Source organism: Desmodus rotundus, chromosome Y (genome assembly GCF_022682495.2).
Source record: "Desmodus rotundus isolate HL8 chromosome Y, HLdesRot8A.1, whole genome shotgun sequence".
Classification (NCBI taxonomy): Eukaryota; Metazoa; Chordata; class Mammalia; order Chiroptera; family Phyllostomidae; genus Desmodus; species Desmodus rotundus.
This window is the reverse complement of record NC_092332.1, coordinates 5,240,638-5,266,177: the sequence shown is the minus strand read 5'-3', so window position 1 is coordinate 5,266,177 and position 25,540 is coordinate 5,240,638. Positions and strand designations below refer to the sequence as shown.

Sequence of the window (25,540 nt, the reverse complement as noted above, 5' to 3'; positions counted from 1 at the left end):
TGCAACCCAGGTATGTGACCTGACTGGAGATCAAAAACAAAACACTTTGGTGTATGGGATGATACTCCAAATAACCGAGGCACTTAGCCAGGGCATTTATGTGTGTGTATATAGGTATGTATGTGTGCATGTGTATAAAACTGAAACCAGTTAAACACATGTTTCCTTTACATTGATTTTCTCTGCTGAAAATAAACCCTCTGGAAATACATGTGTTTCAAAAACTACTTGAGTCTTTTCTATTAAAGTTGTGTAAGATTTGACAGTGTTTAGTATTCAGCCCCACCCTTAATTTCATCTTGTTATGATTGATAACTTTAAAAACAAACAAAACATTAAAAAGGAAGATCATATATATTCCTAGTAAAATATATATGAAAAATTGGTACACACAATAAAACACAACAGCAACAGAGTATAGCCAAAATACACTCAATGAATATTTTATTTCATACCTTCATATCTGTGGTTTCATTCTTTTGCTACACAAGTTTATTATAAAATTATGTTTTCATTTATGCATTGTAGTTTATTCTCCAAAAAGCCTAAAACTATAGGTTACAGGTATACATAAGTTTTGACAATAAAATGATACATTTTAACACAAGTTTTTGGTATAGTATAAACTATTTGCCTTATTTTGTCATTACAAGTTGCCTTATTTAAGAAATTTTCTACACAGTAAGTAAAAAAAAAAAAACCCCAAAACAAAAACACTGTCAACACTCTATCAGTACTTTCAATTTAGAGTTAATTGGGTGTTATCTAGCCTTGAACTTTTTCAACTATTCATCTTATAAATTCAAAATTGCTACCCAAACCCACATTCCAAAATCTGCAGTTTAGAAATGCTTATTTATGAAGGTGACAACAAAAAATAATAGAGTATTGTCAAACATAGTACAAAAATACAGCTACAGAAATATAGATTTTCTTGACTTCAAATATAGATTTCTAATTTCCTTATGTTTTAACAAAAATCAAAGAAAACATCTATGTAACTACAACATTTTCTGCAAAAAAAAAAAATTAGTTGGAACTAAGACTTATTACTAACCATAACAGTAAGACAATTTACTCAAAACATCCACTAACTGGAAAACATTTCTTTTATTCATTCTCTGTCTTTCCCTTGTCTTCTTTCTACTGTTTTAACCATAGACATTGTAGTCTTTTACCCCTAAGTTCTATTACTTCAAAAGAATAAACTATTAACATTTCATTTAAAGACATATAAATACTGTAAAACAATGAAAATAAGTTAGTATGCCTTAACAAACCACATTCATGCTGCAGTTTTAGTCTTCTTAAATGGTGATGGACAAAATCCACACTGTAGAACATTATTCTGACACTATAAATTCAATTTGTTCAATTTAGATCTGTAAATGCAAAGGATATCACATACATTAGAAAAATAATTTTTGTAACAGTCTAATGAATAAGGACCCCCTTAAGATTATCTAAAAAATAAATCCTTTCCAACAGAGAATCTGTGTACCAAATTTTTCTCAACACCTGTTTGTTGCCAAATTTTTATGATGTCTTTGAGAGTGCTTTGAAACAGTCTATGTTATACAGACTATTCATAATGAAGTTTAGCATCTCCTTTATTTAATGCAGTGGTTATAGACCTTAGGAGCTAAGAATTGGAACAAATTTGGAGAATTATAATTTCCTTAAGAATGGCAAAGTAGTATGACTTACATCCCAATCAGATTTAGGCTCATTTTTTTATTACCTCTTAATAAAACTATAGTTTAGAAACCACAAATCTAAATATAATGAGTGTTTGGATACTAAGATGTAATTTAGAAAACGCAGAACATTTGTTGCTGACAAAGGTTGTGCAGCAAAATTAGCAGTGCTTTTCAAATGTACAAGGCCTTTGGAAAGTCTATGTTAGGTGCCACAAGTGATTAGAAAATCAATGACCAAGAACAGGGTCAAAAATGTCCAGATTTTTCAGTCACCAACAACTTCATTAATAGTTACTTTCAAGATATTCAGAGAAGTTGAAAGAACTTTACATTCAAGCATACACGTATATATACACCACAAAGATTATATAGTTTAAATATTTCCTGTACTTGAGCTGTCACTTCTATCCTTCATTTGTCAGTATTTATTAAATCTTGATGTAGTTCTGATGTTACATACATTTTAAAGCATACCCAGAAATAGGAAATAGAATGGATAAGAAAATTTTCAAATACAAACACATACATGCTCCAAACAAGAATTGGGCCAAATGTCTGACAAAATAATGTAATACAACACATACCTTGACACCAGGTGTCTGTTTTAATACAGTTTTTGGAGAATATTAAAATGTCAATGCTTCAGCAAGCTGGTTCAAACACGATTCTTCTTTTAATATACTCGTATTTCATTTGAGAAAAGATACATTCTCAAAATTGCCTGGTACATTTCTAAACAGCTATTTCTGTAGACACTCTTAACCTACTTGTCATTACAGTGTACCCACTGTCAGAGCTAATCTGATCTTTTCAGAAAGAAATGTTTCAAAAGATTGTAAGGTTTTCAAAATATAAACAGTCTGGCTGGTTTCTGAGTATTAATGAACATTCAGATTCATGGAGAAGCTTACAAAGGAACTAAATTTAAGTGTTGAACTTTCTTAGATTAAAGAAAGTTAGGGGAAAGAACTGGTTTAATTGTAAATAAGTAAAACAAACAAAACCCCCCACAAGATCCATCTACTACTTACATCATCAATGTCTTCATCATCATCTGCAATATCATCAAACTGGATTTCATCATCATCTCCAGGACCAAATGTATCTGTTTCATTGATTTTAGCTAAACACACAATAATAAGTATGTCTATATATAGTCAAGATATTATCAGATGAATTACTATTTAAAAATGGGGCCTGATATGAAACATTAAACTGTAACAGCAGACTCTTATTATAGTTCAATATTCATATCAGTGTTACTTCAGGTGAAATATTTTGTTACAAGAAAAACCATCCTAACACCTAACAACTCATCACAAAGTAAATTCACAATAAAATTTCCAGAAGTTCCCTGCTATGTTAATTATAATCAAGAGCATATATACTATATTTGTGTTCTGTTTAGAAAGGTCTTATAAGGAAGGCCAGCAGGTTTGATTTACAGATATTTGCTAAATGCCAATAATTTTATCATAATTTGTGCTTACATAAAATCTTGTATTTTCATTACAAAATGCAATAATGTAAAACAAAACAGGTGCCACACTAACAAAGTAGCTCTCCGACTTTCCATGTATGCTTCAAAATGGGTTTGAAAACATGCTAACAACTTCCTAGAACATACAAAGTTTTCTGAAGAAACAACAGCTTGTTCACCAACTATTAGAAAGATACCAAATCAGTCAAAAAGACTTAGTCAAATTATGATTATCCCCTTAAGTCAGTAATTGTGAACCATTTTTTCATCTCCTAGCACACATAAACTAATTTATAAAAATCTGCAAATGAAACTACATGTATTTTCTGGATCTGAGAAAAAAATTGGAATGATTTTGACTCATTGATACCACATGGCTATTGTATTGGCTGTTGTTATTTTTTTATTTGACAATCTAAGGGAAATCAGTGCCCCCTTTTTTAGTCAGGTATTGCATATTTAAAAATTCTGTGGCACATGGGTTGAAAACCTCTGCCCTAAGCAAAAGAAGTGAAAGAGGAAGTACTGGTTTGATTTACAGATATTTGCTAAATGCCAATAATTTTATCATAATTTGTGCTTACATAAAATCTTGTATTTTCATTACAAAATGCAATAATGTAAAACAAAACAGGTGCCAAGCGAAAATGTAAGTTTAGAAATAATGCATTTTTCTCTTTGAAGTTTTGAGGTGCTTACTTTGTCTTCTGAAGTATACTTCAGTGAGAGTGCAATACGTAAGAATGAAATGTTAAAAAAAATACACACCAAAAAATAAAGAAGACAAAGAATTCTATGAATTAATATAGTATCAAAATAAATTGACCATTGTTTTCTACAAAAAATCTATACTGGGATCATAATTATTGTCATGATATACCTGAAAACTGACAAATCTCTTTTGAGGTGTGTTAAGAACAGTAACACAAATGTGTATTCCCTTAACAGATATTTTACACAAGCTCAGAGCTTACAACCTTAAACTCATCACCAAAATAACACATATTAGAAAGAATTCTATTACTAAAGTATTCATATTATAAAGTAGAGGCACTCTACTAATTTTCAGTTAGTTTAATACAGTTAGTTACTCTCACTAACTAATTTGTAAGTACATACACATACAATATGCAGGAATGACAGAATTCTATCTAAATTACTTCACAATTATACCAACAAACTAATAATACCATAATATATATATAGGAAAAAAACTTTGAGATTACCATGTTCTGGAAGCTCGCCATATGCCTTCAGACTTCTAGCTTCATCTGCATTGTACTTTAAAATTACATCAGCTTTGTTATCCTTAGAGATAAATAATTTTTAAACCAGCTAAGCCATTATACCATTAGTTGTTTCTTAAATTACTTTCAAATGAAACACATTAAGGAAATGCTCACTTAACTGTTTTGTTACAAACTGTCTACCTTCCTAAAATATTCTTGGACTTAATCAAATAGGAATCATTTTGCATGAATGAGTAAATAACAATAAATAGCCTAAAAATTGCTTGTAAAATTTATTTTAATGAGAGAAAAAGAAGAAAGGAAACAGAGAAAAAAACTGCAATGTGGTTATCTTATGTATCAGAATTGCCTGTGGAGTGTTTAAAACAAACAGATCTGAAGTAAAGTTTAAAAATCTGTACCTCAAAAGTTTTTTGTTGTTTCTGATGCAAATGCCTTTGAAAACTACCATTGTAAAAATGTTCATATGTGGCATTTAAACAATTTGTCATGAAATTGCGAGCAATAAACTTGAAAAATCAATTGAAATATAAGTGAGCTAATAAAAGTTCATAAATGGAAGCATAAAGGAAGTTGGAAAGAGATGAAAGGGTCAGGCCAGATCCCCAACCCCCACACTGCTGAAGACCCAGTCAGGTCAGTTTCCAAACCTAAGGATTGCCTATGACTCGGCTGTCCCGCTCCTCGGTAGCCTGAGGCCTAATCAAAACTCTCTCCTACCTCACAAAATAGACGCCTGGTGCCAGTCACAATAGACTGTGGGCACAATGACCCTCCTGTACCTGGAAACAGCCCACCCTTTACCTAACCCATTTCCCCGGCTCACTTCCTGGAACCCTAAGGCACCCTGAGGCACTCGCCTGGACAATCCTTGACGCTTTTCTTCCACAAAAACCAGCGCTTTTTCTTTTAAAAACCACACTCTTACCTTCAGCCCGCCTCTTAGCACAGCATCAAATAAAGGCACTTAGATCAGATTACCCGGTTGCTACTGCCTCTATTTCTCACACATTTCTAACAAGAGACTAGGGCAGAGTGACACCCTCTTCCACAGGTGGAGCAACTGGGAAGCTGGAGGAATAATGCAGCAATGGAGCTCTCACCCCCTGGTAGCACGGGGTTTCAGCGCCATGCAGTGGTCCCCAAACCAGAGCAATAGCATAGGGAAAGGAACCACTAGCATCCAGCAGTGGGAATCAGCGGGGATTCAGTCCAGATGGGTGACTTGGAGCGCAACCTACCGGGAAGGAGTTAACGCACTATTAATACCAGCTTGGGAAGTTTGCTCCAATGTGGGACTGCTGGAGTGGCTGTGTAGTTTGAGGACAGAGGATGGGCCTGCTAAGTACACCCAGCAGTGACTTTGATGAGCAGGCTATTTTCAGGAAGGAATGTGGGCAGAGAGAGCCAGTCACAATCTAGATTGTGTGAGATGAAGAGTCATGGTCTGTTCATCACGTGCCAAGGGCAAAACCATTCTCTCCAACTGCTTAATTGCTTGGCCTGCCTATTCTACCTTCCTGAGGAAAAAATAAAACTATGGTGCCGGGCTGGAAATTTAGCTCCACCACGCTGCTAGGGCTGAGAGACATTTAGCCTGCTTCAAGCTGGGGAGCTGGGAGTTCTGACCCTGCCGTGATGTTGGCTGAGTGCAGAGACGAGTGCCAAAGAGGCCTGATAATAATTTTAATCTGCTTGCAAGCCACACAGAGCTGGATTTTGGCTACTGCATCTCCCAAGTTGGTGTCTTTTCTCTCTCTCTCTCTCTTTATTGTTAAGTTCAATTGTTTCCATTTTCTAACCACCACTTTCCCCAGTCCAACCCATCACCCCAGGAGTCAGTCAGGCATGTGCTGGGCTCTAGGGCTGTACTATGGGAAAGCTGAGCTGAACTCCTCAGCAAATGCAGCCCAACAGCCACAGGGAAGAAATGGAATTGTCTGCCCAACCCATTTATAGCGTGGGAGCACCATTCCTCAGACTAACTGAATCACCTCTGCCAGATCCAGGATACTCCTCTGAGCACAATTCCACTGAAGAAAAAGTGAGTAGCCACCCTCTAATAGAAGTTCTGTGCTAAAAAGCTTGGGAAGGGTAGGATAGGGACAACTTCTGACATTGACTTGCAACAGAGAACCTCTCAAGGAACCCAGGACTGGCACAAAGGGCCAGCCTCAGAAACACAGGAGCAGGATCCGAAAGGTTTCATAAACAGTATATACACAGGGTGACTGCATCAAGCCTAACAATATTCTGTAAATATATATTTTTAATCTTTTCTTTCCTTCTCATTTTCTTCCATAAATCTTATTCCCTCTTTCCTTTTCTTACTATTTTTCTTTTTTAAGTTTTTGTCCCATTGTTTTCTTAATTTTTATTTTTAAAATTTCTGTCTCTATACGTATAGTTACTATTATTTTTTATTATAATTTTTCTTTTTTCTCTTTCCTTTTTTATTTCTTTTCCAATTCCCTTTTCCTTCTTTAATGACTTTTTAATTTTATAATTTATTACTTCTTTTTCTTGTTTATTTATATCAGGTCTCTCTGGAAAATGTCCAGCCATCAATGACATGAGAATGACTTGCGACAATGATGTAACATGGCAGCCAAGGAGAGTGGACTGGAATGCACATGTGTGAAAAATGACAACTTCACTGTACTAGTCAGTGGGGGCAGTAGAAGCCCCAGAGTGAGCATGTGTCCTGTGTGGCTGTCACATTCAAAATGACTGAGTAGAGTAATGAACCTGTATCCAATTTTGCATGAAGCTTGAACATTGCTCCACCGAACCTGTTTGGATGATTCCAAAGGCCATAGCTATGAGTTTCACCACAACAATGTGTCTGCTCATGCATCATGTCTCATGCTGATTTTCTTGGCAATACATCCAATCACCGAGGTGACTCAGCACCCGTAAAGTCGAGATTTGGTGCCCTGTGACTTCTGGCTTTTCCCCAAATTAAAAGCACCTTTGAAAGGGAAGAGATTTCAGACCATTGATGAGATTCAGGAAAATACAATGGGGCAGCTGATGGCAACAGGGAGAAATGCATGAGGTCCCAAGGTGCCTGCTCTGAAGGGGACTGAGGTGTCATTGTCCTATATACAATGTTTCTTCTTCAATAATGTCTCTATTTTCTTTTTCCTTTTTAATATATTTATTGATTATGCTATTACAGTTGTCCCATTTCCTGCCCCCCTCACTCCACTCCATCCTGCCCACCCTTTCCTCCCACATTCCCCCCATATAGTTCATGTCCATGGGTCATACTTATAAGTTCTTTGGCTTCTACATTTCCTCACTCTTCTTACCCTCCCCCTGTCTATTTTCCACCTATCATCTATGCTACTTATTCTCTGTACCGTTCCCCCCCATTCCCCCTCCCACTCCCCTATTAACAACCCTCCATGTGATCTCCTTCTCTATGGTTCTGTTCCTGTTCTAGTTGTTTGCCTAGTTTGCTCTTGTTTTTGTTTTAGGTGTGGTCGTTAATAACTGTGAGTTTGCTCACAGTTATTTTTTACTGTTTCCATTTTTGATCTTCTTTTTCTTAGGTAAGTCCCTTTAACATTTCATATAATAAGGGCTTGGTGATGATGAACTTCTTTAACTTGACCTTATCTGAGAAGCACTTTATCTTCCCATCCATTCTAAATGATAGCTTTGCTGCATAGAGCAATCTTGGATGTAGGCCCTTGCCTTTCATGACTTGGGATACTTCTTGCCAGTCCCTTCTTAACTGTAAGGCCTCTTTGGAGAAATCAGCTGACAGTCTTATGGGAACTCCTTTGTAGGTAACTGTGTCCTTTTCTCTTGATGCTTCTAAGATTCTCTCCTGTTTCATCTTGGGTAATGTAATTATGATGTGCCTTGGTGTGTTCCTCCTTGGGTCCAGCTTCTTTGGGACTCTCTGAGCTTCCTGGACTTCCTGGAAGTCTATTTCCTTTGCCAGATTAGGGAAGTTCTCCTTCATTATTTGTTCAAATAAGTTTTCAAGTTTTTGTTCTTCCTCTTCTCCTTCTGGCACTCCTATAAATTCAGATGTTGGAACGTTTAAAGATGTCCTGGAGGTTCCTACGCCTCTCTACATTTTTTTGAATTCTTGTTTCTTCATTCTTTTGTGTTTGGATGTTTCTTTCTTCCTTCTGGTCCACACCATTTACTTGAGTCCCAGTTTCCTTCGCATCACTATTGGTTCCCTGTATATTTTCCTTTGTTTCTCTTAGCAAAGCCTTCGTTTTTTCATCTGGTTTTCGAACAGATTCAACCAATTTTGTGAGCATCTTAATAACTAGTGTTTTCAACTGTGCATCCGATAGGTTGGCTATCTCTTCCTCACTTAGTTGTATTTTTTCTGGAGCTTTGAAGTGTTCTGTCATTTGGGCCATTTTTTGGGGGTGGTCTTGGCACGTCTGTTACTTTAAGGGGCGGCGCCTTAGGTGTTCCCGGGGCGGGGTAACGCTGGTGGCTGAGCTGTGATGCTGTATGTGGGGGAGGGGCCCAGAGGGAGCAATGGCGCCCACTCCACTCTCTACCGGATTTCAATCTTTCACTCCACTACCCACAATCAAACTGGGCCCCTCTGGTGCTGGTTCCCGAGTGGGTGGGTCTGTGCACTCCCTAGGCCCCTGTGGGTCTCTCCAACAACCTCTCCTGTGAGGCTGGGAGTCTCTCCTGCTGCCGCCCCAACCCCCATGTGCATTTTCAATCAGAGGTTTGAGGCTTTATTTCCCCGTGCTGGAGCCCTGGGTTGTGTAGTCTGCTTCACTCCCCACCATTTGTCTGGTTAATCTGTGTGTGAATGTGTGGCTGCAGGGTCTGCCAGTGGCCGGACTGCCCAGCACCCTGTTCGTCCCACACTCCGCCAGTCTCGGTCCCACCATAGCCACGCGAGTCCTCTCTGCCCTGGCTGCCCATCTCCGCCCCTCCTACTGGTCTGGATGAATGTTTATTTTTTATTTCCTTGGTGTCAGAGTTCCTTGCCATTCGATTCTCTGTCAGTTCTGGTTGTGAGAGGAGGCGCAGTGTGTCCATGTACGCCGCCATCCTGGCTCTCCCTAATGTCTCTATTTTCATAGTATGAGGCTGTATATCTTCTAGACAAACCTCATGTAGCCATATTTATTCCTTATGCCAATATTGCTCCATTCTTCTTACAGCAGTCTCTTTCACATTTCTCAAATTGCTGGCTTGGTGGTAAAAAACTCCTTTATCCTTTTTTATTTTTTTTTCCAGAAAAGCTCTTTATCTCATGTTCAATTTTAAATAATACCTTGCTGGAGAGAGAATCTTGGTTTCAGATCCTTGTTTTTCATTACTTTGAGTACTTCATACAAATCCCTTCTGGCCTGTAGTGTTTCTATTGAGAAATCAGCTGACAGTCTTATGGAGTTCCTTTTTCTGGTACCCCTAGGATGCAGATGTTGTTATATTTCTCATTGTCCCAAAGATCCCTTAAACTATTCTCCTACTTTCTAATTCTTTTTGTTTGTTTGTTTTGGTGCTCTGATTTTTTAAAAACTTATAATTACTGATTTTTTTCCTCCAGGTGTGTTATTCTTCATTTACAACAGGATATTTTTCATGGTTTTAAGTTTTTTTTTCACGCTGCTAAGGTATCCAGCCACATACTATGAAAAAGAGACATTTCTTAAAGAAAATTTATATAGGATACAAGACTGTACATAGGAAAATGATGCCTCAGTCCACTTCAAATTAGGCACCTTGAGACCTCACATAGTTCAAATCTCCTGCCCCATAGTATTTTCCTGAATCTCATTGAAAGTCTGAAATCTCTTCCCTTTCAAATGTGATTTTAGTTTTTCAAACAACCAGGATTCACACGGTGCCAAATCTGGTCTGTAGGAGGTGCTGAGTCACCTAGGTGATTTGGTATTTTCCAAAAAATTCTGCATGAGATGTGATGCATGAGCAGGTGTATTGTTGTGATGAAGCTATCAGTCACCCATTGCCCATAGCTGCAGCCTTCTGAATCATCTAAATAGTTTCATGGAGGAATGTTCAAGCTTCATGCAAAATTTGATACAGATTAATTGCTCTACTCGCTCAGTCAGATTGAATGTTATGTCCACACAGTACACACGCTCACTCTATGGTATCTACCACCCCAACTGACTAGTTCAAAGAAGTCATCATTGTTCATGCATGTGTATTCCAGTCCACTCTCCTTGGCTGCCAGGTTACATTGATGTCATGCACACCATTTTCATATATTAACAACAGCTAGATTTTTTTCTAGAGAGCCCTTGTATGTAAGTACCTGTCAATAATAACCTTAAATGTAAGTGGATTAAATGCTCCAATCAAAAGATATAGGGTAGCTGAATGGATAATAAAACTTAACTCATATATATGTCTACAAGAGACCAACCTCAGAACAAAAAATTCACAAGGCTGAAAGAGAAGGGGCAAAATATTCCATTCAAATGAAAATAAACAAACAAAAAAAAATCCCCCCAAATACTGGCATAGTAATACTTTATATGACCAAATAAACTTTAAAAAAAGGATATAATAAGAGATGAAATAAGTCGTCATCATCACATCGGGAGAGCCCCATAAGGCACACAAGGGTCATTCCTAGAGCACCCAGCTCAGTAAGGAAACTGCACCACTAGGTCCCACATACCTATTACAGGATATAGCCCTTGTAAATATATACACACCCAAAATAGGAGCACCTAAATACATTAAAAAAACTCTTGGTGTACTTTAAGGTATTGAATGACAGCAAGACAGCCATAGTAGAGAACTTTAACACCCCACTGACTTCAATGCATAGATCTTCCTGACAAAAAAATCAACAAGGAATTAGCAACCTTAAATGACACACAAGATGAGATGATTTTAAGTGATATTTACAGAACATTTTACCTTAAAGCAGAATACACATTCTTGTGAAGTGCACATGGAACATTTCAACAATAGAACCCATGTTAGAACACAAAGTAAGTCTTAACGAATTCAGAAAGACTGAAATTATATCAAGCATCTTCTCAGAACACAACTGCATTAACCTAATAAACTAAAATGATATAAAGTTCAAAAACATTCAAACATATAAATGCTAATAACATGTTATTAAACAATGAATGGATTACCAATAACATCAAAGAAGAAATCAAAAACTACCTGCAGATCAATGAAATGAACCCACAACCCAAATCTATAGGACACAGCAAAAGCAGTCCTCAGAAAGAGGTATGTAGCATTATTGGTCTACCTAAAGAAGCACAAAAAAACCTGAATGGCCCTGGCTTTCCACGAGGCATGTGGTTTCCTCTTGGCAACCACACGTTGATGTTTCTCTCCCTCTCTTCTCCTCTGTCTAAAAAATTAATAAATAAACTCTTCAAAAAATAACCCTCAAATAAACACTTAACTGTACACTTAAAAGGACTAGTAAAAGAAAAACAAAAGCTGCTAAAGGTAAGAAGGAAGGAAATAATAAAGATTAGAGCAAAAATAAATGGCATAGAAATTTAAAAAACACACACACACACAAATCAGTGAAACTGAGAGCTAATTCCCTGAAAAGACAAACAAGAACAATGAATTTTAGCCAGACTTAATCAAGAAAAGAGAACCCAATTACATAAAATCAGAATTAAAAAGCAATAAAAGACACTGCAAAAATTCAAAAGAGTGTAAGAGAGTGCAAACACTCATATCCTAACAAATTACAAAAACTAAGTGAAATGGGCAAATTCTTAAAAACATACAATCTTCCAAAACCCAATCAGGACTTATCAGCAAAGCTGAACAGAATGATAATTAATGAAATTGCAGCAGGAATAAAAAAATTCACAGCAAATAAAAACCCTGAACAGGATGGCTTCACAGGTGAATTTTACTAAACACTCAGAGAAGAACTAACACAATCCTCCTGAATTATTCCAAAAAAACTCAAAAGGAGTGTAGATTTCCAAGACCATTTTACAAGGCCAACATCGTCCCAATAACATAACCAGATAAAGACACTACAACAAAAGAAAATAACAGGCAAACATCCCTGAGGAACACAGATGCTAAGACCTTCAACAGTACATTAACAAAGTGGGTCCAGCAGTACATTAAGAAGATTGTACACCATGATCCTGGGATTTGTGGAATTTGTTCCTGGAATTGAAGGTTTGTACAATATTCACAAATCAATAAATCTGACACATCACGTTAACAAAATGAAAGACAAAAACCACATGATTGTATCAGCAGATGCAAAAAAGGCACTCGGTCAAATCTGGCAATTATTTAATGATAAAAGCTCTCAGCAAAGTGGGCATAGAAGGGTGAAATCTTAACAATAGGCCATATATGAAAAACCTAAAACTGGGGGCACCCCAAGGCAACTACACATTGATGATTCTCTCCCTCCCTTCCCTTTTCTAAAAAATAAATAAAATACTTTAAAAATGAAAAAGGAAAATCCTATAACCAACATCATACTCAATGGGCAAAAACTAACTGTTTTCATTAGGATCAGATAAACAAAAGGATGTCCACTCTTAGTATTCTTATTCAAAGTAGTACTGGAAATCCTAGCCATAGTCTACAGGCAAGAAGATGAAATAAAAAGGCATCCAATTTGTAAAAAAAGTAAAACTGTAATATTTTGCAGGTGTTATGATATTACACATAGAAAACCCTAAATTCTCCACCAAAGTATTCCTAAATTTAACCAATGAATCCAGCAAAGTACCAGGTTACAAAATTAATATTCAGAAATTGGTGGCACTTTTATACATGAATAATGAACTCTCAGAATGAAAAATAAAGAAAGCAATTTCTTTCACCACAGCAACAAAATAAGTAAGGCATATAGGAATAAATGTTACCAAGGAGGTAAAGGACTTGTATCTGGAAAACTATAGAACACTGAAGAAAGAAATAGAAACAAGTAGAAACATATACCCTGTTCATGGATAGAAAGAATTAACCACTAAAATATCCATACTACCCAAAGCAATCTATAGATTTAACACAATTCCTATTAAACACCAATGACATACTTCACAGACACAGAAAAAATAATCTGAAAATTTATGGAACTAAAAATGACAACAAATAATCTCAGCCATCTTGAGAAAAAGGACAAAGCCTAAGTATGGGATAACAATACTGGATATAAAACTATACCACAAATCTATTATAATCCTACAGCCTAGTAATGGTATAAGAACAGGAATATAGGTCTAATGAAATGGAAAAGAGAGTCCAGAAATCAATCCACACCTTGATGGTCAATTAGTATACATCAAAGAAGCAAAGAGCATACAGTGGACTAAAAAGAGTTTCTTCAATAGATGGCGGTAGGAAAACTGAGCTGGTAGAAGGAACAGAATGAAAATAGACCACCAATTTATACCATATGTAAGAATAAACTCAAAATGAGTAAAAGACTTAAGTGCAAGTCACAAAAACATAAAAATCCTAGAAGAAAACATAGGCAGTCAAATCTTCCAGATGTCCAGAGAAAGATTTTTGCTGATACATCCCCTAGGGCAAGAGAAACAAAGAAATAAACTCATACGATAAGTCTATATTAAACTAAAAAGCTTCTGCACAGCAAAAGAAACCATCAAAATAAAAATGTACCCCACTATATGGAAGAACGTATTTGTCAACGATATACCTGATAAGAGGTTTATTTCCAAAATAAACAAAGAACTTATACAACTCAGCAACATTGGGACAAATAACCCAATTAAAAAGTAAGCAAATGATCTGAATAGACACTTCTCCAATGAAGACATACAAATGGCCAATAGACATATAAAAGCAGTACTCAATGTCACTAATCATTAGAGAGATGCAAATTAAAATTACAATGAGGAACCTCCCTACACATATGAGGATGTAGAGAATTGGGAACCTGTGTGCACTGCAGTAGGAATGCAGACTGGTGCAGCCACCAGGGAAAACAGTACGGAATTTCCTCAGAAAACTAAAAATGGAACTGCCTTTTGACTCAGCAATTCCACTGCTGGGATTATATCCTAAAAACCTTTTAAGGAAAACCTTTGGAATGAGATGTGCACAGTAGATCTGAAAAGCACAACATATTATTATTATATTCTTTTTCTTTTAAAAAAATCTTCACCCAAAGGTATGCTAAATGATTTTAGAGAGAGAAGGGAGGGAGAGAGAAAGGGAGAGAAACATTGATGGGTTGCCTCTTATACGCTACCTGATAAGAGGACTGAACCTGCAACCTCGGTATGTGAACTAATGGAGAATAAAACCTGTGTGACCTTTTGGCTTACAGGATGACTCTCCAACAGGCTGTCACAGTGGTTGAAATCTTATATTCTTGACAAGTACAGTGTGTCAGATGCCATTTACATTGCAAGCTTTCTGGAACTAGAGTACTTTAATTATCTAGTAATTTTGAGTAAACCAGAGTTCACTCATATCTTCATGATTGCATGCTCTGTAAGATTCTAGGTCAAGAACATGAAAAGAGCTGAATACATCCTCAAGAGAGTTCCAGGCAGGTCTGAATCTCCCAGCTTTCACTGACATTGAGATGTTGCACAAACATAAAATATAGACTAAAGCAGAGTTGTCAACTGCGTGGTTTAGTGCTAAAGACATGCATCGACACACACAGTCCATATACAATGGTTGGGAGGTTACTGTTTTTAACAATCCAAACATAAACTGCCTACTAAGCCAACCAAGCATTTAATGGGCCACAAACAAGAAAAATAATAGGGGCCATACAAAATTAGTTTAAAAGTCACTAAACAAATAAATAGCATGAATGAGTCCTGAGAGAGGAAATCTGATTTCCAGTTTTGCCACATATTAGCAATTTCTAATTTTCAACAAAAATTATAGTATCCTCCAAAAAACTGAAAAGTGTGGCTTAGAAATAAGATAAATGTTAGTCAATACAAAGTGTTCCTGAGGAAGCCCAGAAGTTGTAATTACCAAAGCAGTTACAGTAGATACTATTTGTAACTACTAAGTTGATAAATGTTTTAAAGAATGAAAGGAAACGATGTCTAAACATATTTTTAAATGATCACAGTATTTTTTAATCCTCACTCAAGGATATATTTATTGATTTTAGAAAGAGGAAGGGAGAGAGAGAAAGAAAGAAAAAGAGAAACATCAATGTGAGAGAGAAAAAGCAATCAGTTGCCTCCTGTATGCGTGACCTGACTGGGGATGAACTGCAACTTTTGGTGAACGTGATGATTTTAAAGTATGTATTTTACTGACACACACCAACCCCCCACATCCTCCCTGCCACAGCTGTCAGCCTGGTCTCTACCTATGAGTCTACCACTATTTTACTTATTAGTTCATTTTGTTTTATAAGAGTCCACACATGAGTGAAATCATATGGTACCTGTCTTTCTCTGATTGGCCTAATTTCAGGACCTAATAATATCTGAATGATTTGCCACATAGTAATAATAGCATGACAATTCACCCTTTGAAGCTTACCTCACCACTGAAAGATCAGATATATTAATTTAATTATTTTTCTTCATTTAGGTATCATTTCTCCTCTATAATTTATTTTATGCCTCCCTGGATTTTCCTTCCTTGAATGCCAAGTTCTTAGCTGCCTCCTCTTATTTGAGTTTCACTTTTATTAAACTCTGCCAATATAATATAAAACCCTTTTAGGTTCGGCGGGTGACAAAAAAAAAAATTATGGGAATAATGTCTCACTAAATAGGAAAATCAACATATAGATTACTTTTAAAAATAGCCCATAGATGAAAGTAAAATAACTACTTTCCAAATGTCTTTCAATATGGTATATAATAATTATATGAAAGATCAAAAAGAAAATAGAAGACTCAAACATTATAAACCATCCTGAAAGACCTGTGTTGAAAACTACACCTAGACTGAAAGACAGTGGTACTTTCAAACTCACAATATGATGAAACATATGGTGATGTTTTCCAATAGACAGACATCAATGAGTGACTGAATATATGTATAGTCTGAAGGCTGAGATCACAAGGGCAACTGTCATCTTTTCTAAGTGCTCATCTCAAATACACTGCATATATTTATATAACACCATACTGTAACTACTGAGGCACATGTCCAATAATTATGCCTCATTGTTAACGTTTTGAAGTATGGAAGATTTGACTTTAATTTAGCTGTATCTCTTAGAGTAGCAGTTTCTTGGACTCGGGATTTGAATCCTTTAAATTAAAAATAAAAATTGGTGATGGGATTCCAACATAAGGTAACAAATTTTTTTTGTTTTCACAAGTAAGAATCTTAATAAAAGTCACTATCATGTACTATCACTCTCATTTCAGAAATGGTAAAGAAAAATATTGAATTTCACAAACTACCATACAATACCTATAAGTCTTCTTATTTCACCATAGAACAGTAAAAATTTGATCCTTCATCAACAGTATTTCACAGACTTGCATTTGGGACCCTTTATCCTGGAATATCTAGTACAATTCCTAGAATACGACTGGCTTTTAATTAAATGAAGATAGAATGATCTTTAGTATTTACCCCAAACTTCCAAAATAATATTTACTGCATATTGTATTTAAAAACAATAAAGAACAGTGCTGAAGAAACCACATGTCCTAAAAATACATGAATTATTAATCAACTGTGGTAATTACTCTGAATTAGGAAAATACAGTCTTGCACATAACTTGCCCTTAGCAAATTTTAATGAGAACGGTAAGAAGACATAATTGGCTAGAGCTGGTCAAAGTGTTTACACTGTATCTTTTAAATATTAATGACTAAAGTAAATTTAAAAAATTAAATATTGACATTTTACATACAAGTACACAATGAAATGGTACTGTAATTGTTACCTGATAGTCTCGCAGACCGATCAATATAATATCTGATGTATTTATCCAAACCTATAAAAGAATTTATTATAAATTATACCCAAAGTAAATACAAACAATAACCTGCAGTGTTAAACCATTCCCCCTACAAAAGATACCTACTATTCACCTGGAGTGGAAAAAATATATTAAGGTTAAAGAAAAAACACAGTACTATACTATACTATACTATAGTATTCTGTATGTTTGTGGGGGCTGTGTGTGTGGATACAGGGAAAAATGTCTAGTGACATATAGTATATTAGGAAAGACTATTATACAGGTGAGGTTGTCTCAAATTTTTTAACTTAGGATATTAAAATATGCAACAATTTTATTTCATCTACTTGAAGAATTGAAAATTGTAAAAGAATTGTAAATTGTTATGGAAATTACAGACTTTTAATCACAAAAGTTGTAATATATTATTAGTCAAAATACATGAAAATTAGCCATCTATGTACACAGACACTCAGTTAGCAATCTACATAAATTCAGGTCCTAAAACTACCATTACTTGGAAAAGAATTAATTATAACATAAAAAAACTTTTTTTACATCATAAAATCAGAGATAAAGAAACACTTAATAAAACTGCCTACCTGTGATGAAGAACTGAGCAAGCATATTATTTAACACAATAAAATGTCCCTAATATGCACATCTGTGTCCCTCAAAGCAAAATTTAATCAAGGAAAATGCACTATATTCATTTAGTAGTCTATTTAGTCTCCTTTAATCTGAAAACTATTCTCAGGCTTTTATTCCTTATTTCAGGGTCTAATCTGTTTTTAAGATTTAAGAAGCAACTTTCTTAAAGAACTGCTTTGGACACATGGGCAAAATCAAGGGGGAGGGTGGAGGTGGGGAAGGGAGGTGGGTTCAGCTGGGGTAGGGTGGAGGGAGGGGGAGAAAAGGCATACAACTGTAATTGAATAACAATAAAAATTTTAAAAATTAAAAAAAAAGGATTGCTTTGTACATTGTATTTCTGTTTCCTCAATACTATGTTAAGAGTAAATGTTTCTGTCAGAAGCACAACTTAGATGAAGCACATAATTCTTTATAAATATAATTTTCTATTATAAAAGTTCCCATTAAAGATCTTGTTTTACACTGTCATAGAGATCACTATTCTTAGAATCATCTTTGGAAACTCAGAAAAATGAATTAATTGACCCATAAATATTTAAAGCACAAGTGTTCCTTTAAAATATGTAAAGTAAAACAAATCTCCATACTTACCTTTTTTCTCAGTTTTCCTCTGATATGACATAACCTCTTTACACCATCAAAGCACATTGCTTCTAATCGTCCGTTTCCCAACATTTTGATTACCTGAGCGTACTCTGAGGGTAGAAAAGAGTATGAGATATTGTTCAATTTTTCTTAAGATGTTAACAAGTGAAATTAGCACACAATTGAACAATTTTTACTGTTCAATTTAGGTCAGGCTACACCTTTTCTTTTTTTAAGATAATGATTGATAAGCAAAAGTCTTAAGTATTGTACCCTACATGAGCTCTTTAAGGGTGACACGTTCTAATTTTACCAAGAAAATAAGAGAACTCTTCACCAGTAAAACTATTCCTATGGCCTCTTCCAGCTATGCTTATTTATTTACTTCTTTTCTTTGTAAAGTAAATAAAAGCCTATAGAAATCAGTAATTTGTCACAAATGGCCCATCTATGATATTCTTTCAGTTCTTAGGAATATTTTAATTATCCACTTATTTTGAGTAAATCAGTTTTCTCCTGTCATCATGATTATATGCTCTACTTTACACAACAAAGTGACTTATTCCAAAATATACAGCAGAACACTGGCTTATTAATCTTTCTCATTTAGATACTAGCCCAGTCTTGGCTCTCCCTTTCCCTCAGAAACTTTAGTGACAAAAACAGTAGGTTGATTATTAATACAATTTTATTTACTTTAGAATAACTTGGCAGTTCAAGTTCTTTAAAAAAATAGTTCATGATAAAGAGCTAAGTGTTTAATTAAAGTATTTCCAAGTGTCCCCAAGAGGCCAACCTCATTTCACTGCCACTAAAGACTGATAATACAATATGTGAGAATTAGCGCGGGGCATTTTCTTTCTAGGTATAACTGGCAGAGGCAGGAAGTGAGAAAGGGAAACAGGTAATGTCTGTAACATTTTCACACTACTAAAATTTGTTACAACTAATCCCAAAGAAACCTTGGTCAAATTTATAGTTATACTGAAAAATAAACTATATATACATTGTGAGATTAATACATAGCAGGGAATCCTTTTACCACAGGCAACAACTTGGCTTATTACTCAGAACTTCTTCAACAAGGCGGGGGGGGGGGGGGGGGGGGGGGGGGAAATAATAGAAAATCAGCCCTGAAAACTAACTTTTAATGAAAGTGAGAAAGATGAAAGCTAAGTAACTGACTGTTTTTCACCAGAAAACATGTTTTATATAACTAACAAAATATGCTGGGTCCTTCATGATTTACATGTACGGCATGAATAATCACATGCTGTTTTTATAAAGTGCGGGAAGAAATCTGATGTAGATTGTATACTAGGTCAGCACTACCCAGGAGAACTTTCTCTGCAGATTACATATCTACATTGAATGATATGATAATCAATAGGTCAAAATATGATTTTTAATTCACTTAAACAGTTACATATGGCCAGTGGCTATCTGGTAGACAGAGCAGTACTAAAAACAGTAAAATTTTAAAGTGAAAAGTTTTACAATAGTTCTGCTATTGGTATAAGAAAAAGTCCTTATTGTTTGGAGTCATATGCTGAAGTATTTCACTGAAATCTGTTAACTGTATGTAATTAAACATCTATATATTTTTTTAAATTTTACAGATGTATACACACAAAAAGAGGAAGGAAATATTAGACATTAAAAATTACACAGTATGGTTAAAAAACAGATGGAGTTTGTGTACTTACATTCCAACTTTTCTATAAGCTTAACATTATTTTTTAAAGGGGAAAAACCAAGTGTTCCAGTCAGTTTTTATTCTTATTTTTGTCTCTTGGACTCACACAACTTAATAATTCAATATTATTAAGTTATTCAGTTGTTTTATTAAATTCCATACTAGTGGCAACAAAGAACCGAAGAACAAAAGTCCTCACAAACATCCATGATCTTCTATATAATGTGTAACATCACTCTAACACCACATTAGAGTATGAAATGATAACTTTCCAGGCTAAAGTTGCTCTAAACTCTAAAATTCACTGTCATTTAGACCATGCTCTTACACATATATCAATGAAATGTATGATTACAAAAATGCCACTGATTAATCTTCTAGTATATAATGGATTATTTAATAGACAAATTCTGGGAAAAGCAAAGGAGACACTGGAACAACCAACTAGGACTTATAACTATGATCCCTTTCAGGTTAAAGATTAAAATTCATTTTAAAACTTTAAAGTGAATAACTTATATAACTTTAATGTTAATAACTGTAAAAAGTCTTACCTTGTCCATCCTCTTTAAAGACCAGTTCTCTTTTTTCAGATTCATTCTCATTCTTACCTCTACGTCTATTTTTACCTCCTTTACCTAATTAAAAAAGTGAATTAAAAAATCAAATTGAATAATCTATATTTCAAAAACTAAACTATGAAACAAGCTAAAATAAGGCCCATAAACTTTATAAAGTCACTTAAAAATAAAGATATCATTTAAATAGCACTATACCATTAACAGAAGTCTAAATAAGATTTTTAAACATTTACCTCATTTGGTTACAGAATCAGTTACACTTTTAATTCCCAAGAGTTTCCTTGTAGTCCTTTACCAGATCAAGATATATCAACCCCATATCCTTCTTGACATTTGCATTTAGATTTTTCTAACATAATAGTATGTCACATAAAAGCATACAGAATAAAAATTCCACTACCAGAGATTACTATTACCATGTTATAGTCTATGCTTTCCAAATACAAATAGAACTCTTTATAATCCCACCAATTTGTCCTAAATGTCTTTTAATGTCAGTAACTCCATACTGAAATAGTTTAATGGTTAGAGTGTATTTAATCTGTTACTGTTTATTTCTAGTGTTTCACTGTTGTTAAATAATGTTGAATTGAAGATAGTTTCACAAAACAATTTCCAGATAATAAATTTACATATAATTTCTGAATTAAATATTATACAGCTACTTCCTTAGGCTTTTAATGAGCCACACTAATTTACATTCCCATCAGCAAAGAAGGAATGTTATCTAGTCCTGTGCCATAACCATACCAAGCTAAAGATATAAAATAATACTTACCTGGAATTTTAACATTTGCTTTTATAAAGTTTAATATATGAAGATGGCATTAATTTTATTTCATTTTGAGACCTTCTCTTGAATATCATGGAATGGGGTATTTCTCTATGGTATCTTATTTCTATTCTAGGAGTTAAACTATAAGAGCTGTCATTTCTAATAGGTGAAAGAGAAGCTTTGAGTGGTAGTAATAGGGAACCTTGGGAATAATATGAAAAAAAGTTTACACTATCTTCTAGAATAGAAGCAAACATTTATCTTCTGGAATGCACCTTCTGGCACAGTTCTTCCTGGAGCAGTCTCACATTACTCAGTTGTTATTTGACATGGGAGGTGAGCCTTCTCAACTTCTTGGGATACATCAAAACTGATTTCCTAAAAGAAAAATGTGTTCTATATTTCAAGCCATTAATCATACCAGTTCCAGTAGGGTAAGGTTCATACCCGCTATGCTTACTGAATTATATATAACAAAGTTTGGCATTTTTTTCTAATGAATGGACCAAGAAGAGTTCATTCATTTGTAAATGGATAGCAATTTAAAAATCATGTATAGTAATACCTTTAAAGTATAGGAGTATTTTATCCCAAATGCTCTTCATGAATGAACCAGAGAAGCTGTCCTTTTTTCCTGATAGGAAGATGGGTGTCTAAAACTTCTAAAGGTAAGCTGAATGAGAATGAGCCCAGAGCAGTAAGTATTCAATATAAGGCATAATGTTATTTATATCCTTACTTGGGTACCTGTTACTAATACAATGATCATGGGGCTTTCAATTTTTTTTTTCTGATTTTTTTTAATTGACTTTTAGAGATAGAGAGGAAGCGGAAGGGAAGGAGACAGGGATTGAATGAAGAGGAGGAGGAGGGGAAAGAGAGAGAGAGGGATGCAGGAAGAGAGAGAAATAGACATTGATTTGTTTTTCCACTTCGGCATTCACTGGTTGCTTCTTGTATGTGCCTGCCTCAGGGGTCAAAGCTGTAATCTTTGGCCTATGGAATGATGCTCTAACTAACTAAGCTACCAGCCAGGGCCAAAACTTTCAAATAAAGAAAAGCATCAATAGTTTTTATCTACATTAGTAAACCTCACTTTATGAAATTTAGGACTTCTAAAAAGAACCCTTTCCATAATATCATCATGTATAATAGTCAAGTGCTGGAAACAGCCTAAGTGCTCATCAGTAAATGAAAGGGTCATAAAAATGTGGTCCGTTTACACAATGGAATACTACACAGCAGAAACAAAGGAGGAGCTCCTACCCTTCTCAACAGCATGGATGTATCTGGAGAGCATTATGCTAAGTGAAACAAGCCAGGCGGTGAAAGACAAATACCGCATGATCTCACCTATAAGTAGAAGCTAATCAAGAAAATAAACCACCAAGCAAAATACAACCAGAGGTACTGAAATAAAGAACAAACTGACAGTTACTGTCAGTGGAGGGGAAAGGACCAGCAAAGGATCACAAATAGAGTCCTCACGGGCATGTGCATAGACAATGCGGGGGGGACTGACTGTAGGAGTGGGTGGAGGTTGGGGTAGGGGATAGCAATGAGGAAAAAGGTGGGACAATTGTAAATGAACAATAGTGATAAAAATTTTAAAATTTTATCTGGAAAACAAAAAGAACTCTTTAAACTAAGTAACCTAGGAGATAACAGACTGGTGTTACATACAATTGAAAACATAAAATTCAAGATGATTATCTCCAGAAAGAGAGGAAGAGATATTTGAGAGAGGTACACAGGGAGCTTTCAATGAATCTGTTTGTTGCAATTCTTAAGTTCAGAAAATAATTTCTTTTCAAATTTATTACTGTATTTATACTTTTTAGTGTGCCTCAAATATAAAAATGATTTGCTGTCAATTTACCTGAATTAGCCATACTGTAACTGTGCCATTATTGTCATGTAATAGAATCCACTTTAAAATACCTTTTGAAAAAATGAGGCTAGAACTGATCATATAATATTATATATTTCTGTATTTTACCTTGCCCTTTTTGTAAAAGCAAACTAAACCAAAGTTACAATCTTCCTTAAACAAATCAGATGTGTTTTGGAGGTATTTTCTGATGGGATCTTTCTTAGGAATTTAGTTTAAAAGTCCTACAGAAACAAGAGAGAATCTTATTTATGTAAAGATGTAGTCTCCACAGGAAGATAACATCAACAAACTTTATTAAACACCTATTAAGTGTCAAGTCACAATACTAGAATGTCCACAAAACAGGACCATTGGTTTTACAGTATACTCGTTAAATGAACTCCATATTTGAAAATCTCATCACTACAAATAAAGGAGAGAGTAACATACCTTTTAAACTGATCTAGTTATCATCTATTAGCTAATCATGAATTACACATGTTAGCAGAAAGCTAAACACTTTTCTCACATATACTAAGAAAGACAGTCTCAGTCTCTCCCAGAGTAATTGGCAGTAAAATCGTTGATAGAAAAAGAATCCAGGCAATTGGTTTGGGGGCCCAGACAGCACTGCCCTGAATAGGACAGGCATAGAGTACATAGCAACAGCTATAAAAGGAAACGAAGTATAATCCGTGGAGCCACATATTAAATAGAAGGAGGTCTGTGTCCAAAGACTGAATTATCAAAGTTATTGTGGGCTGTGAAATGGTCCTATTCTGTAGTTAAAAAAAAACTAAGGTTTTCCTGTTTCTACTTATCTTTTTTTGCTCCGACATTTTAAGGACGGTTACAATGTCAGAATATTTGTGTTCTATAAAATCAGACTTTTGTTTTCCAGAAATGATTGGGCCAAGTGTTGAGCTTTACAAAGGTTAGGCTTCCGAGTTTGAAATTCCAAGTAAACTTGTTCTGAATTACGATACTTTGCGAACGGCTTGCGTTACAATAAAGGCAGGTAGAAATGTCAATGATATGTTACTGGAAATGAAAGCTGAAAACTTCTAAACATGTAACACGTCTTTTTGAAAACAATATTAAACTCTGAAAGGCTGGCGGAAAGTAAAACGCTATAAGTTAACCTATGCATGAAGAAATAACGTACTGTTAACAAGGGAGAGAAACTATCTTCAACAATTATTAATATACCATAAGTAAACCAATAAAGTAGGGATTATCCTGGAAAGCTAATAACTGTTTTAGGTCAGTCTTGGAAGGACCGAACGACCAGGTCTCCCCACAAGTCACTATGGCGCCGCAGGAGGCCCTATAAAAATGGCGAAGATTTCTGAGGTCAAGACGAAATACAGAATCCTCCTTTCCCGAGACCAGAACGACCGGATCGCCCAGCAACCGCTGAGCTCTCCTTGCGGCGGTTGGAATGGAAGATTGGTAAACGCTGTTTGTTCCCCAAGCAGGACTGATGGTACTGGGTGGAACAGACCCTGGTTCCACGTAATTACCTTTATTCTTGGGCATGACGATACCGACTGCTTCCTGACTGTTGCTGACTCTTATGCCGTGCTGTATACCCAACAGAGACTACCCCTACGAGTTCGGCAGGCCAAACGGTTGACGATGTGCTCTAAGTAGACGCCTATGCCACCACGCTTCTTCATAAGCAAATGGCGTCCCAGCTGCAGCGTTAGCAGCTGCGCGCGCAGTTTCTCCGAGCTTTAACCAGGACCTGCCCCCATTCTTACGTCCTTCCCGTCACTCCTACCTTCTGGCATCTACTACGCTTGCGTACCAGATGACTGACACCAGTTAGCGCAAGAGCAACGCCAACCAGGAAATGAGATGGAGAGTGTTAGACAAAGTAGGTAACCAGGGGCAGAAGAACTAAAAAAAAAATAGAAAGAGAGTGTATGGTGGCCTAAGTGTTACCTTCAGGGCCTACGTGCAGACGGAGTGACATAGCATCTATAATGCCTGCTCTTTACCTAAATTTTTGACAGGAAAATAAGGATGTCGATTAAACAGGGGTAGTACTAATTCTGTATCTATATAAACTTTTAAT

The 25,540-nt window shown here is 35.4% G+C and overlaps 1 protein-coding gene across 1 annotated transcript; it reads right to left on the bottom strand.

The window, feature by feature from the left end:
• Positions 1 to 427: 427 nt before the first annotated feature.
• Positions 428 to 25,175, bottom strand: LOC139440594 (eukaryotic translation initiation factor 1A, X-chromosomal-like). Its single transcript, XM_071220423.1, has 7 exons — positions 24,984 to 25,175; positions 20,786 to 20,869; positions 18,542 to 18,645; positions 17,279 to 17,329; positions 4,407 to 4,488; positions 2,732 to 2,823; positions 428 to 1,382 (listed from the first exon to the last, which is right to left on the bottom strand). Exons 1-7 carry the CDS (start codon positions 24,997 to 24,999, stop codon positions 1,377 to 1,379), a joined length of 435 nt encoding a protein of 144 aa, XP_071076524.1. The 5' UTR covers positions 25,000 to 25,175; the 3' UTR covers positions 428 to 1,376.
• Positions 25,176 to 25,540: the final 365 nt, after the last annotated feature.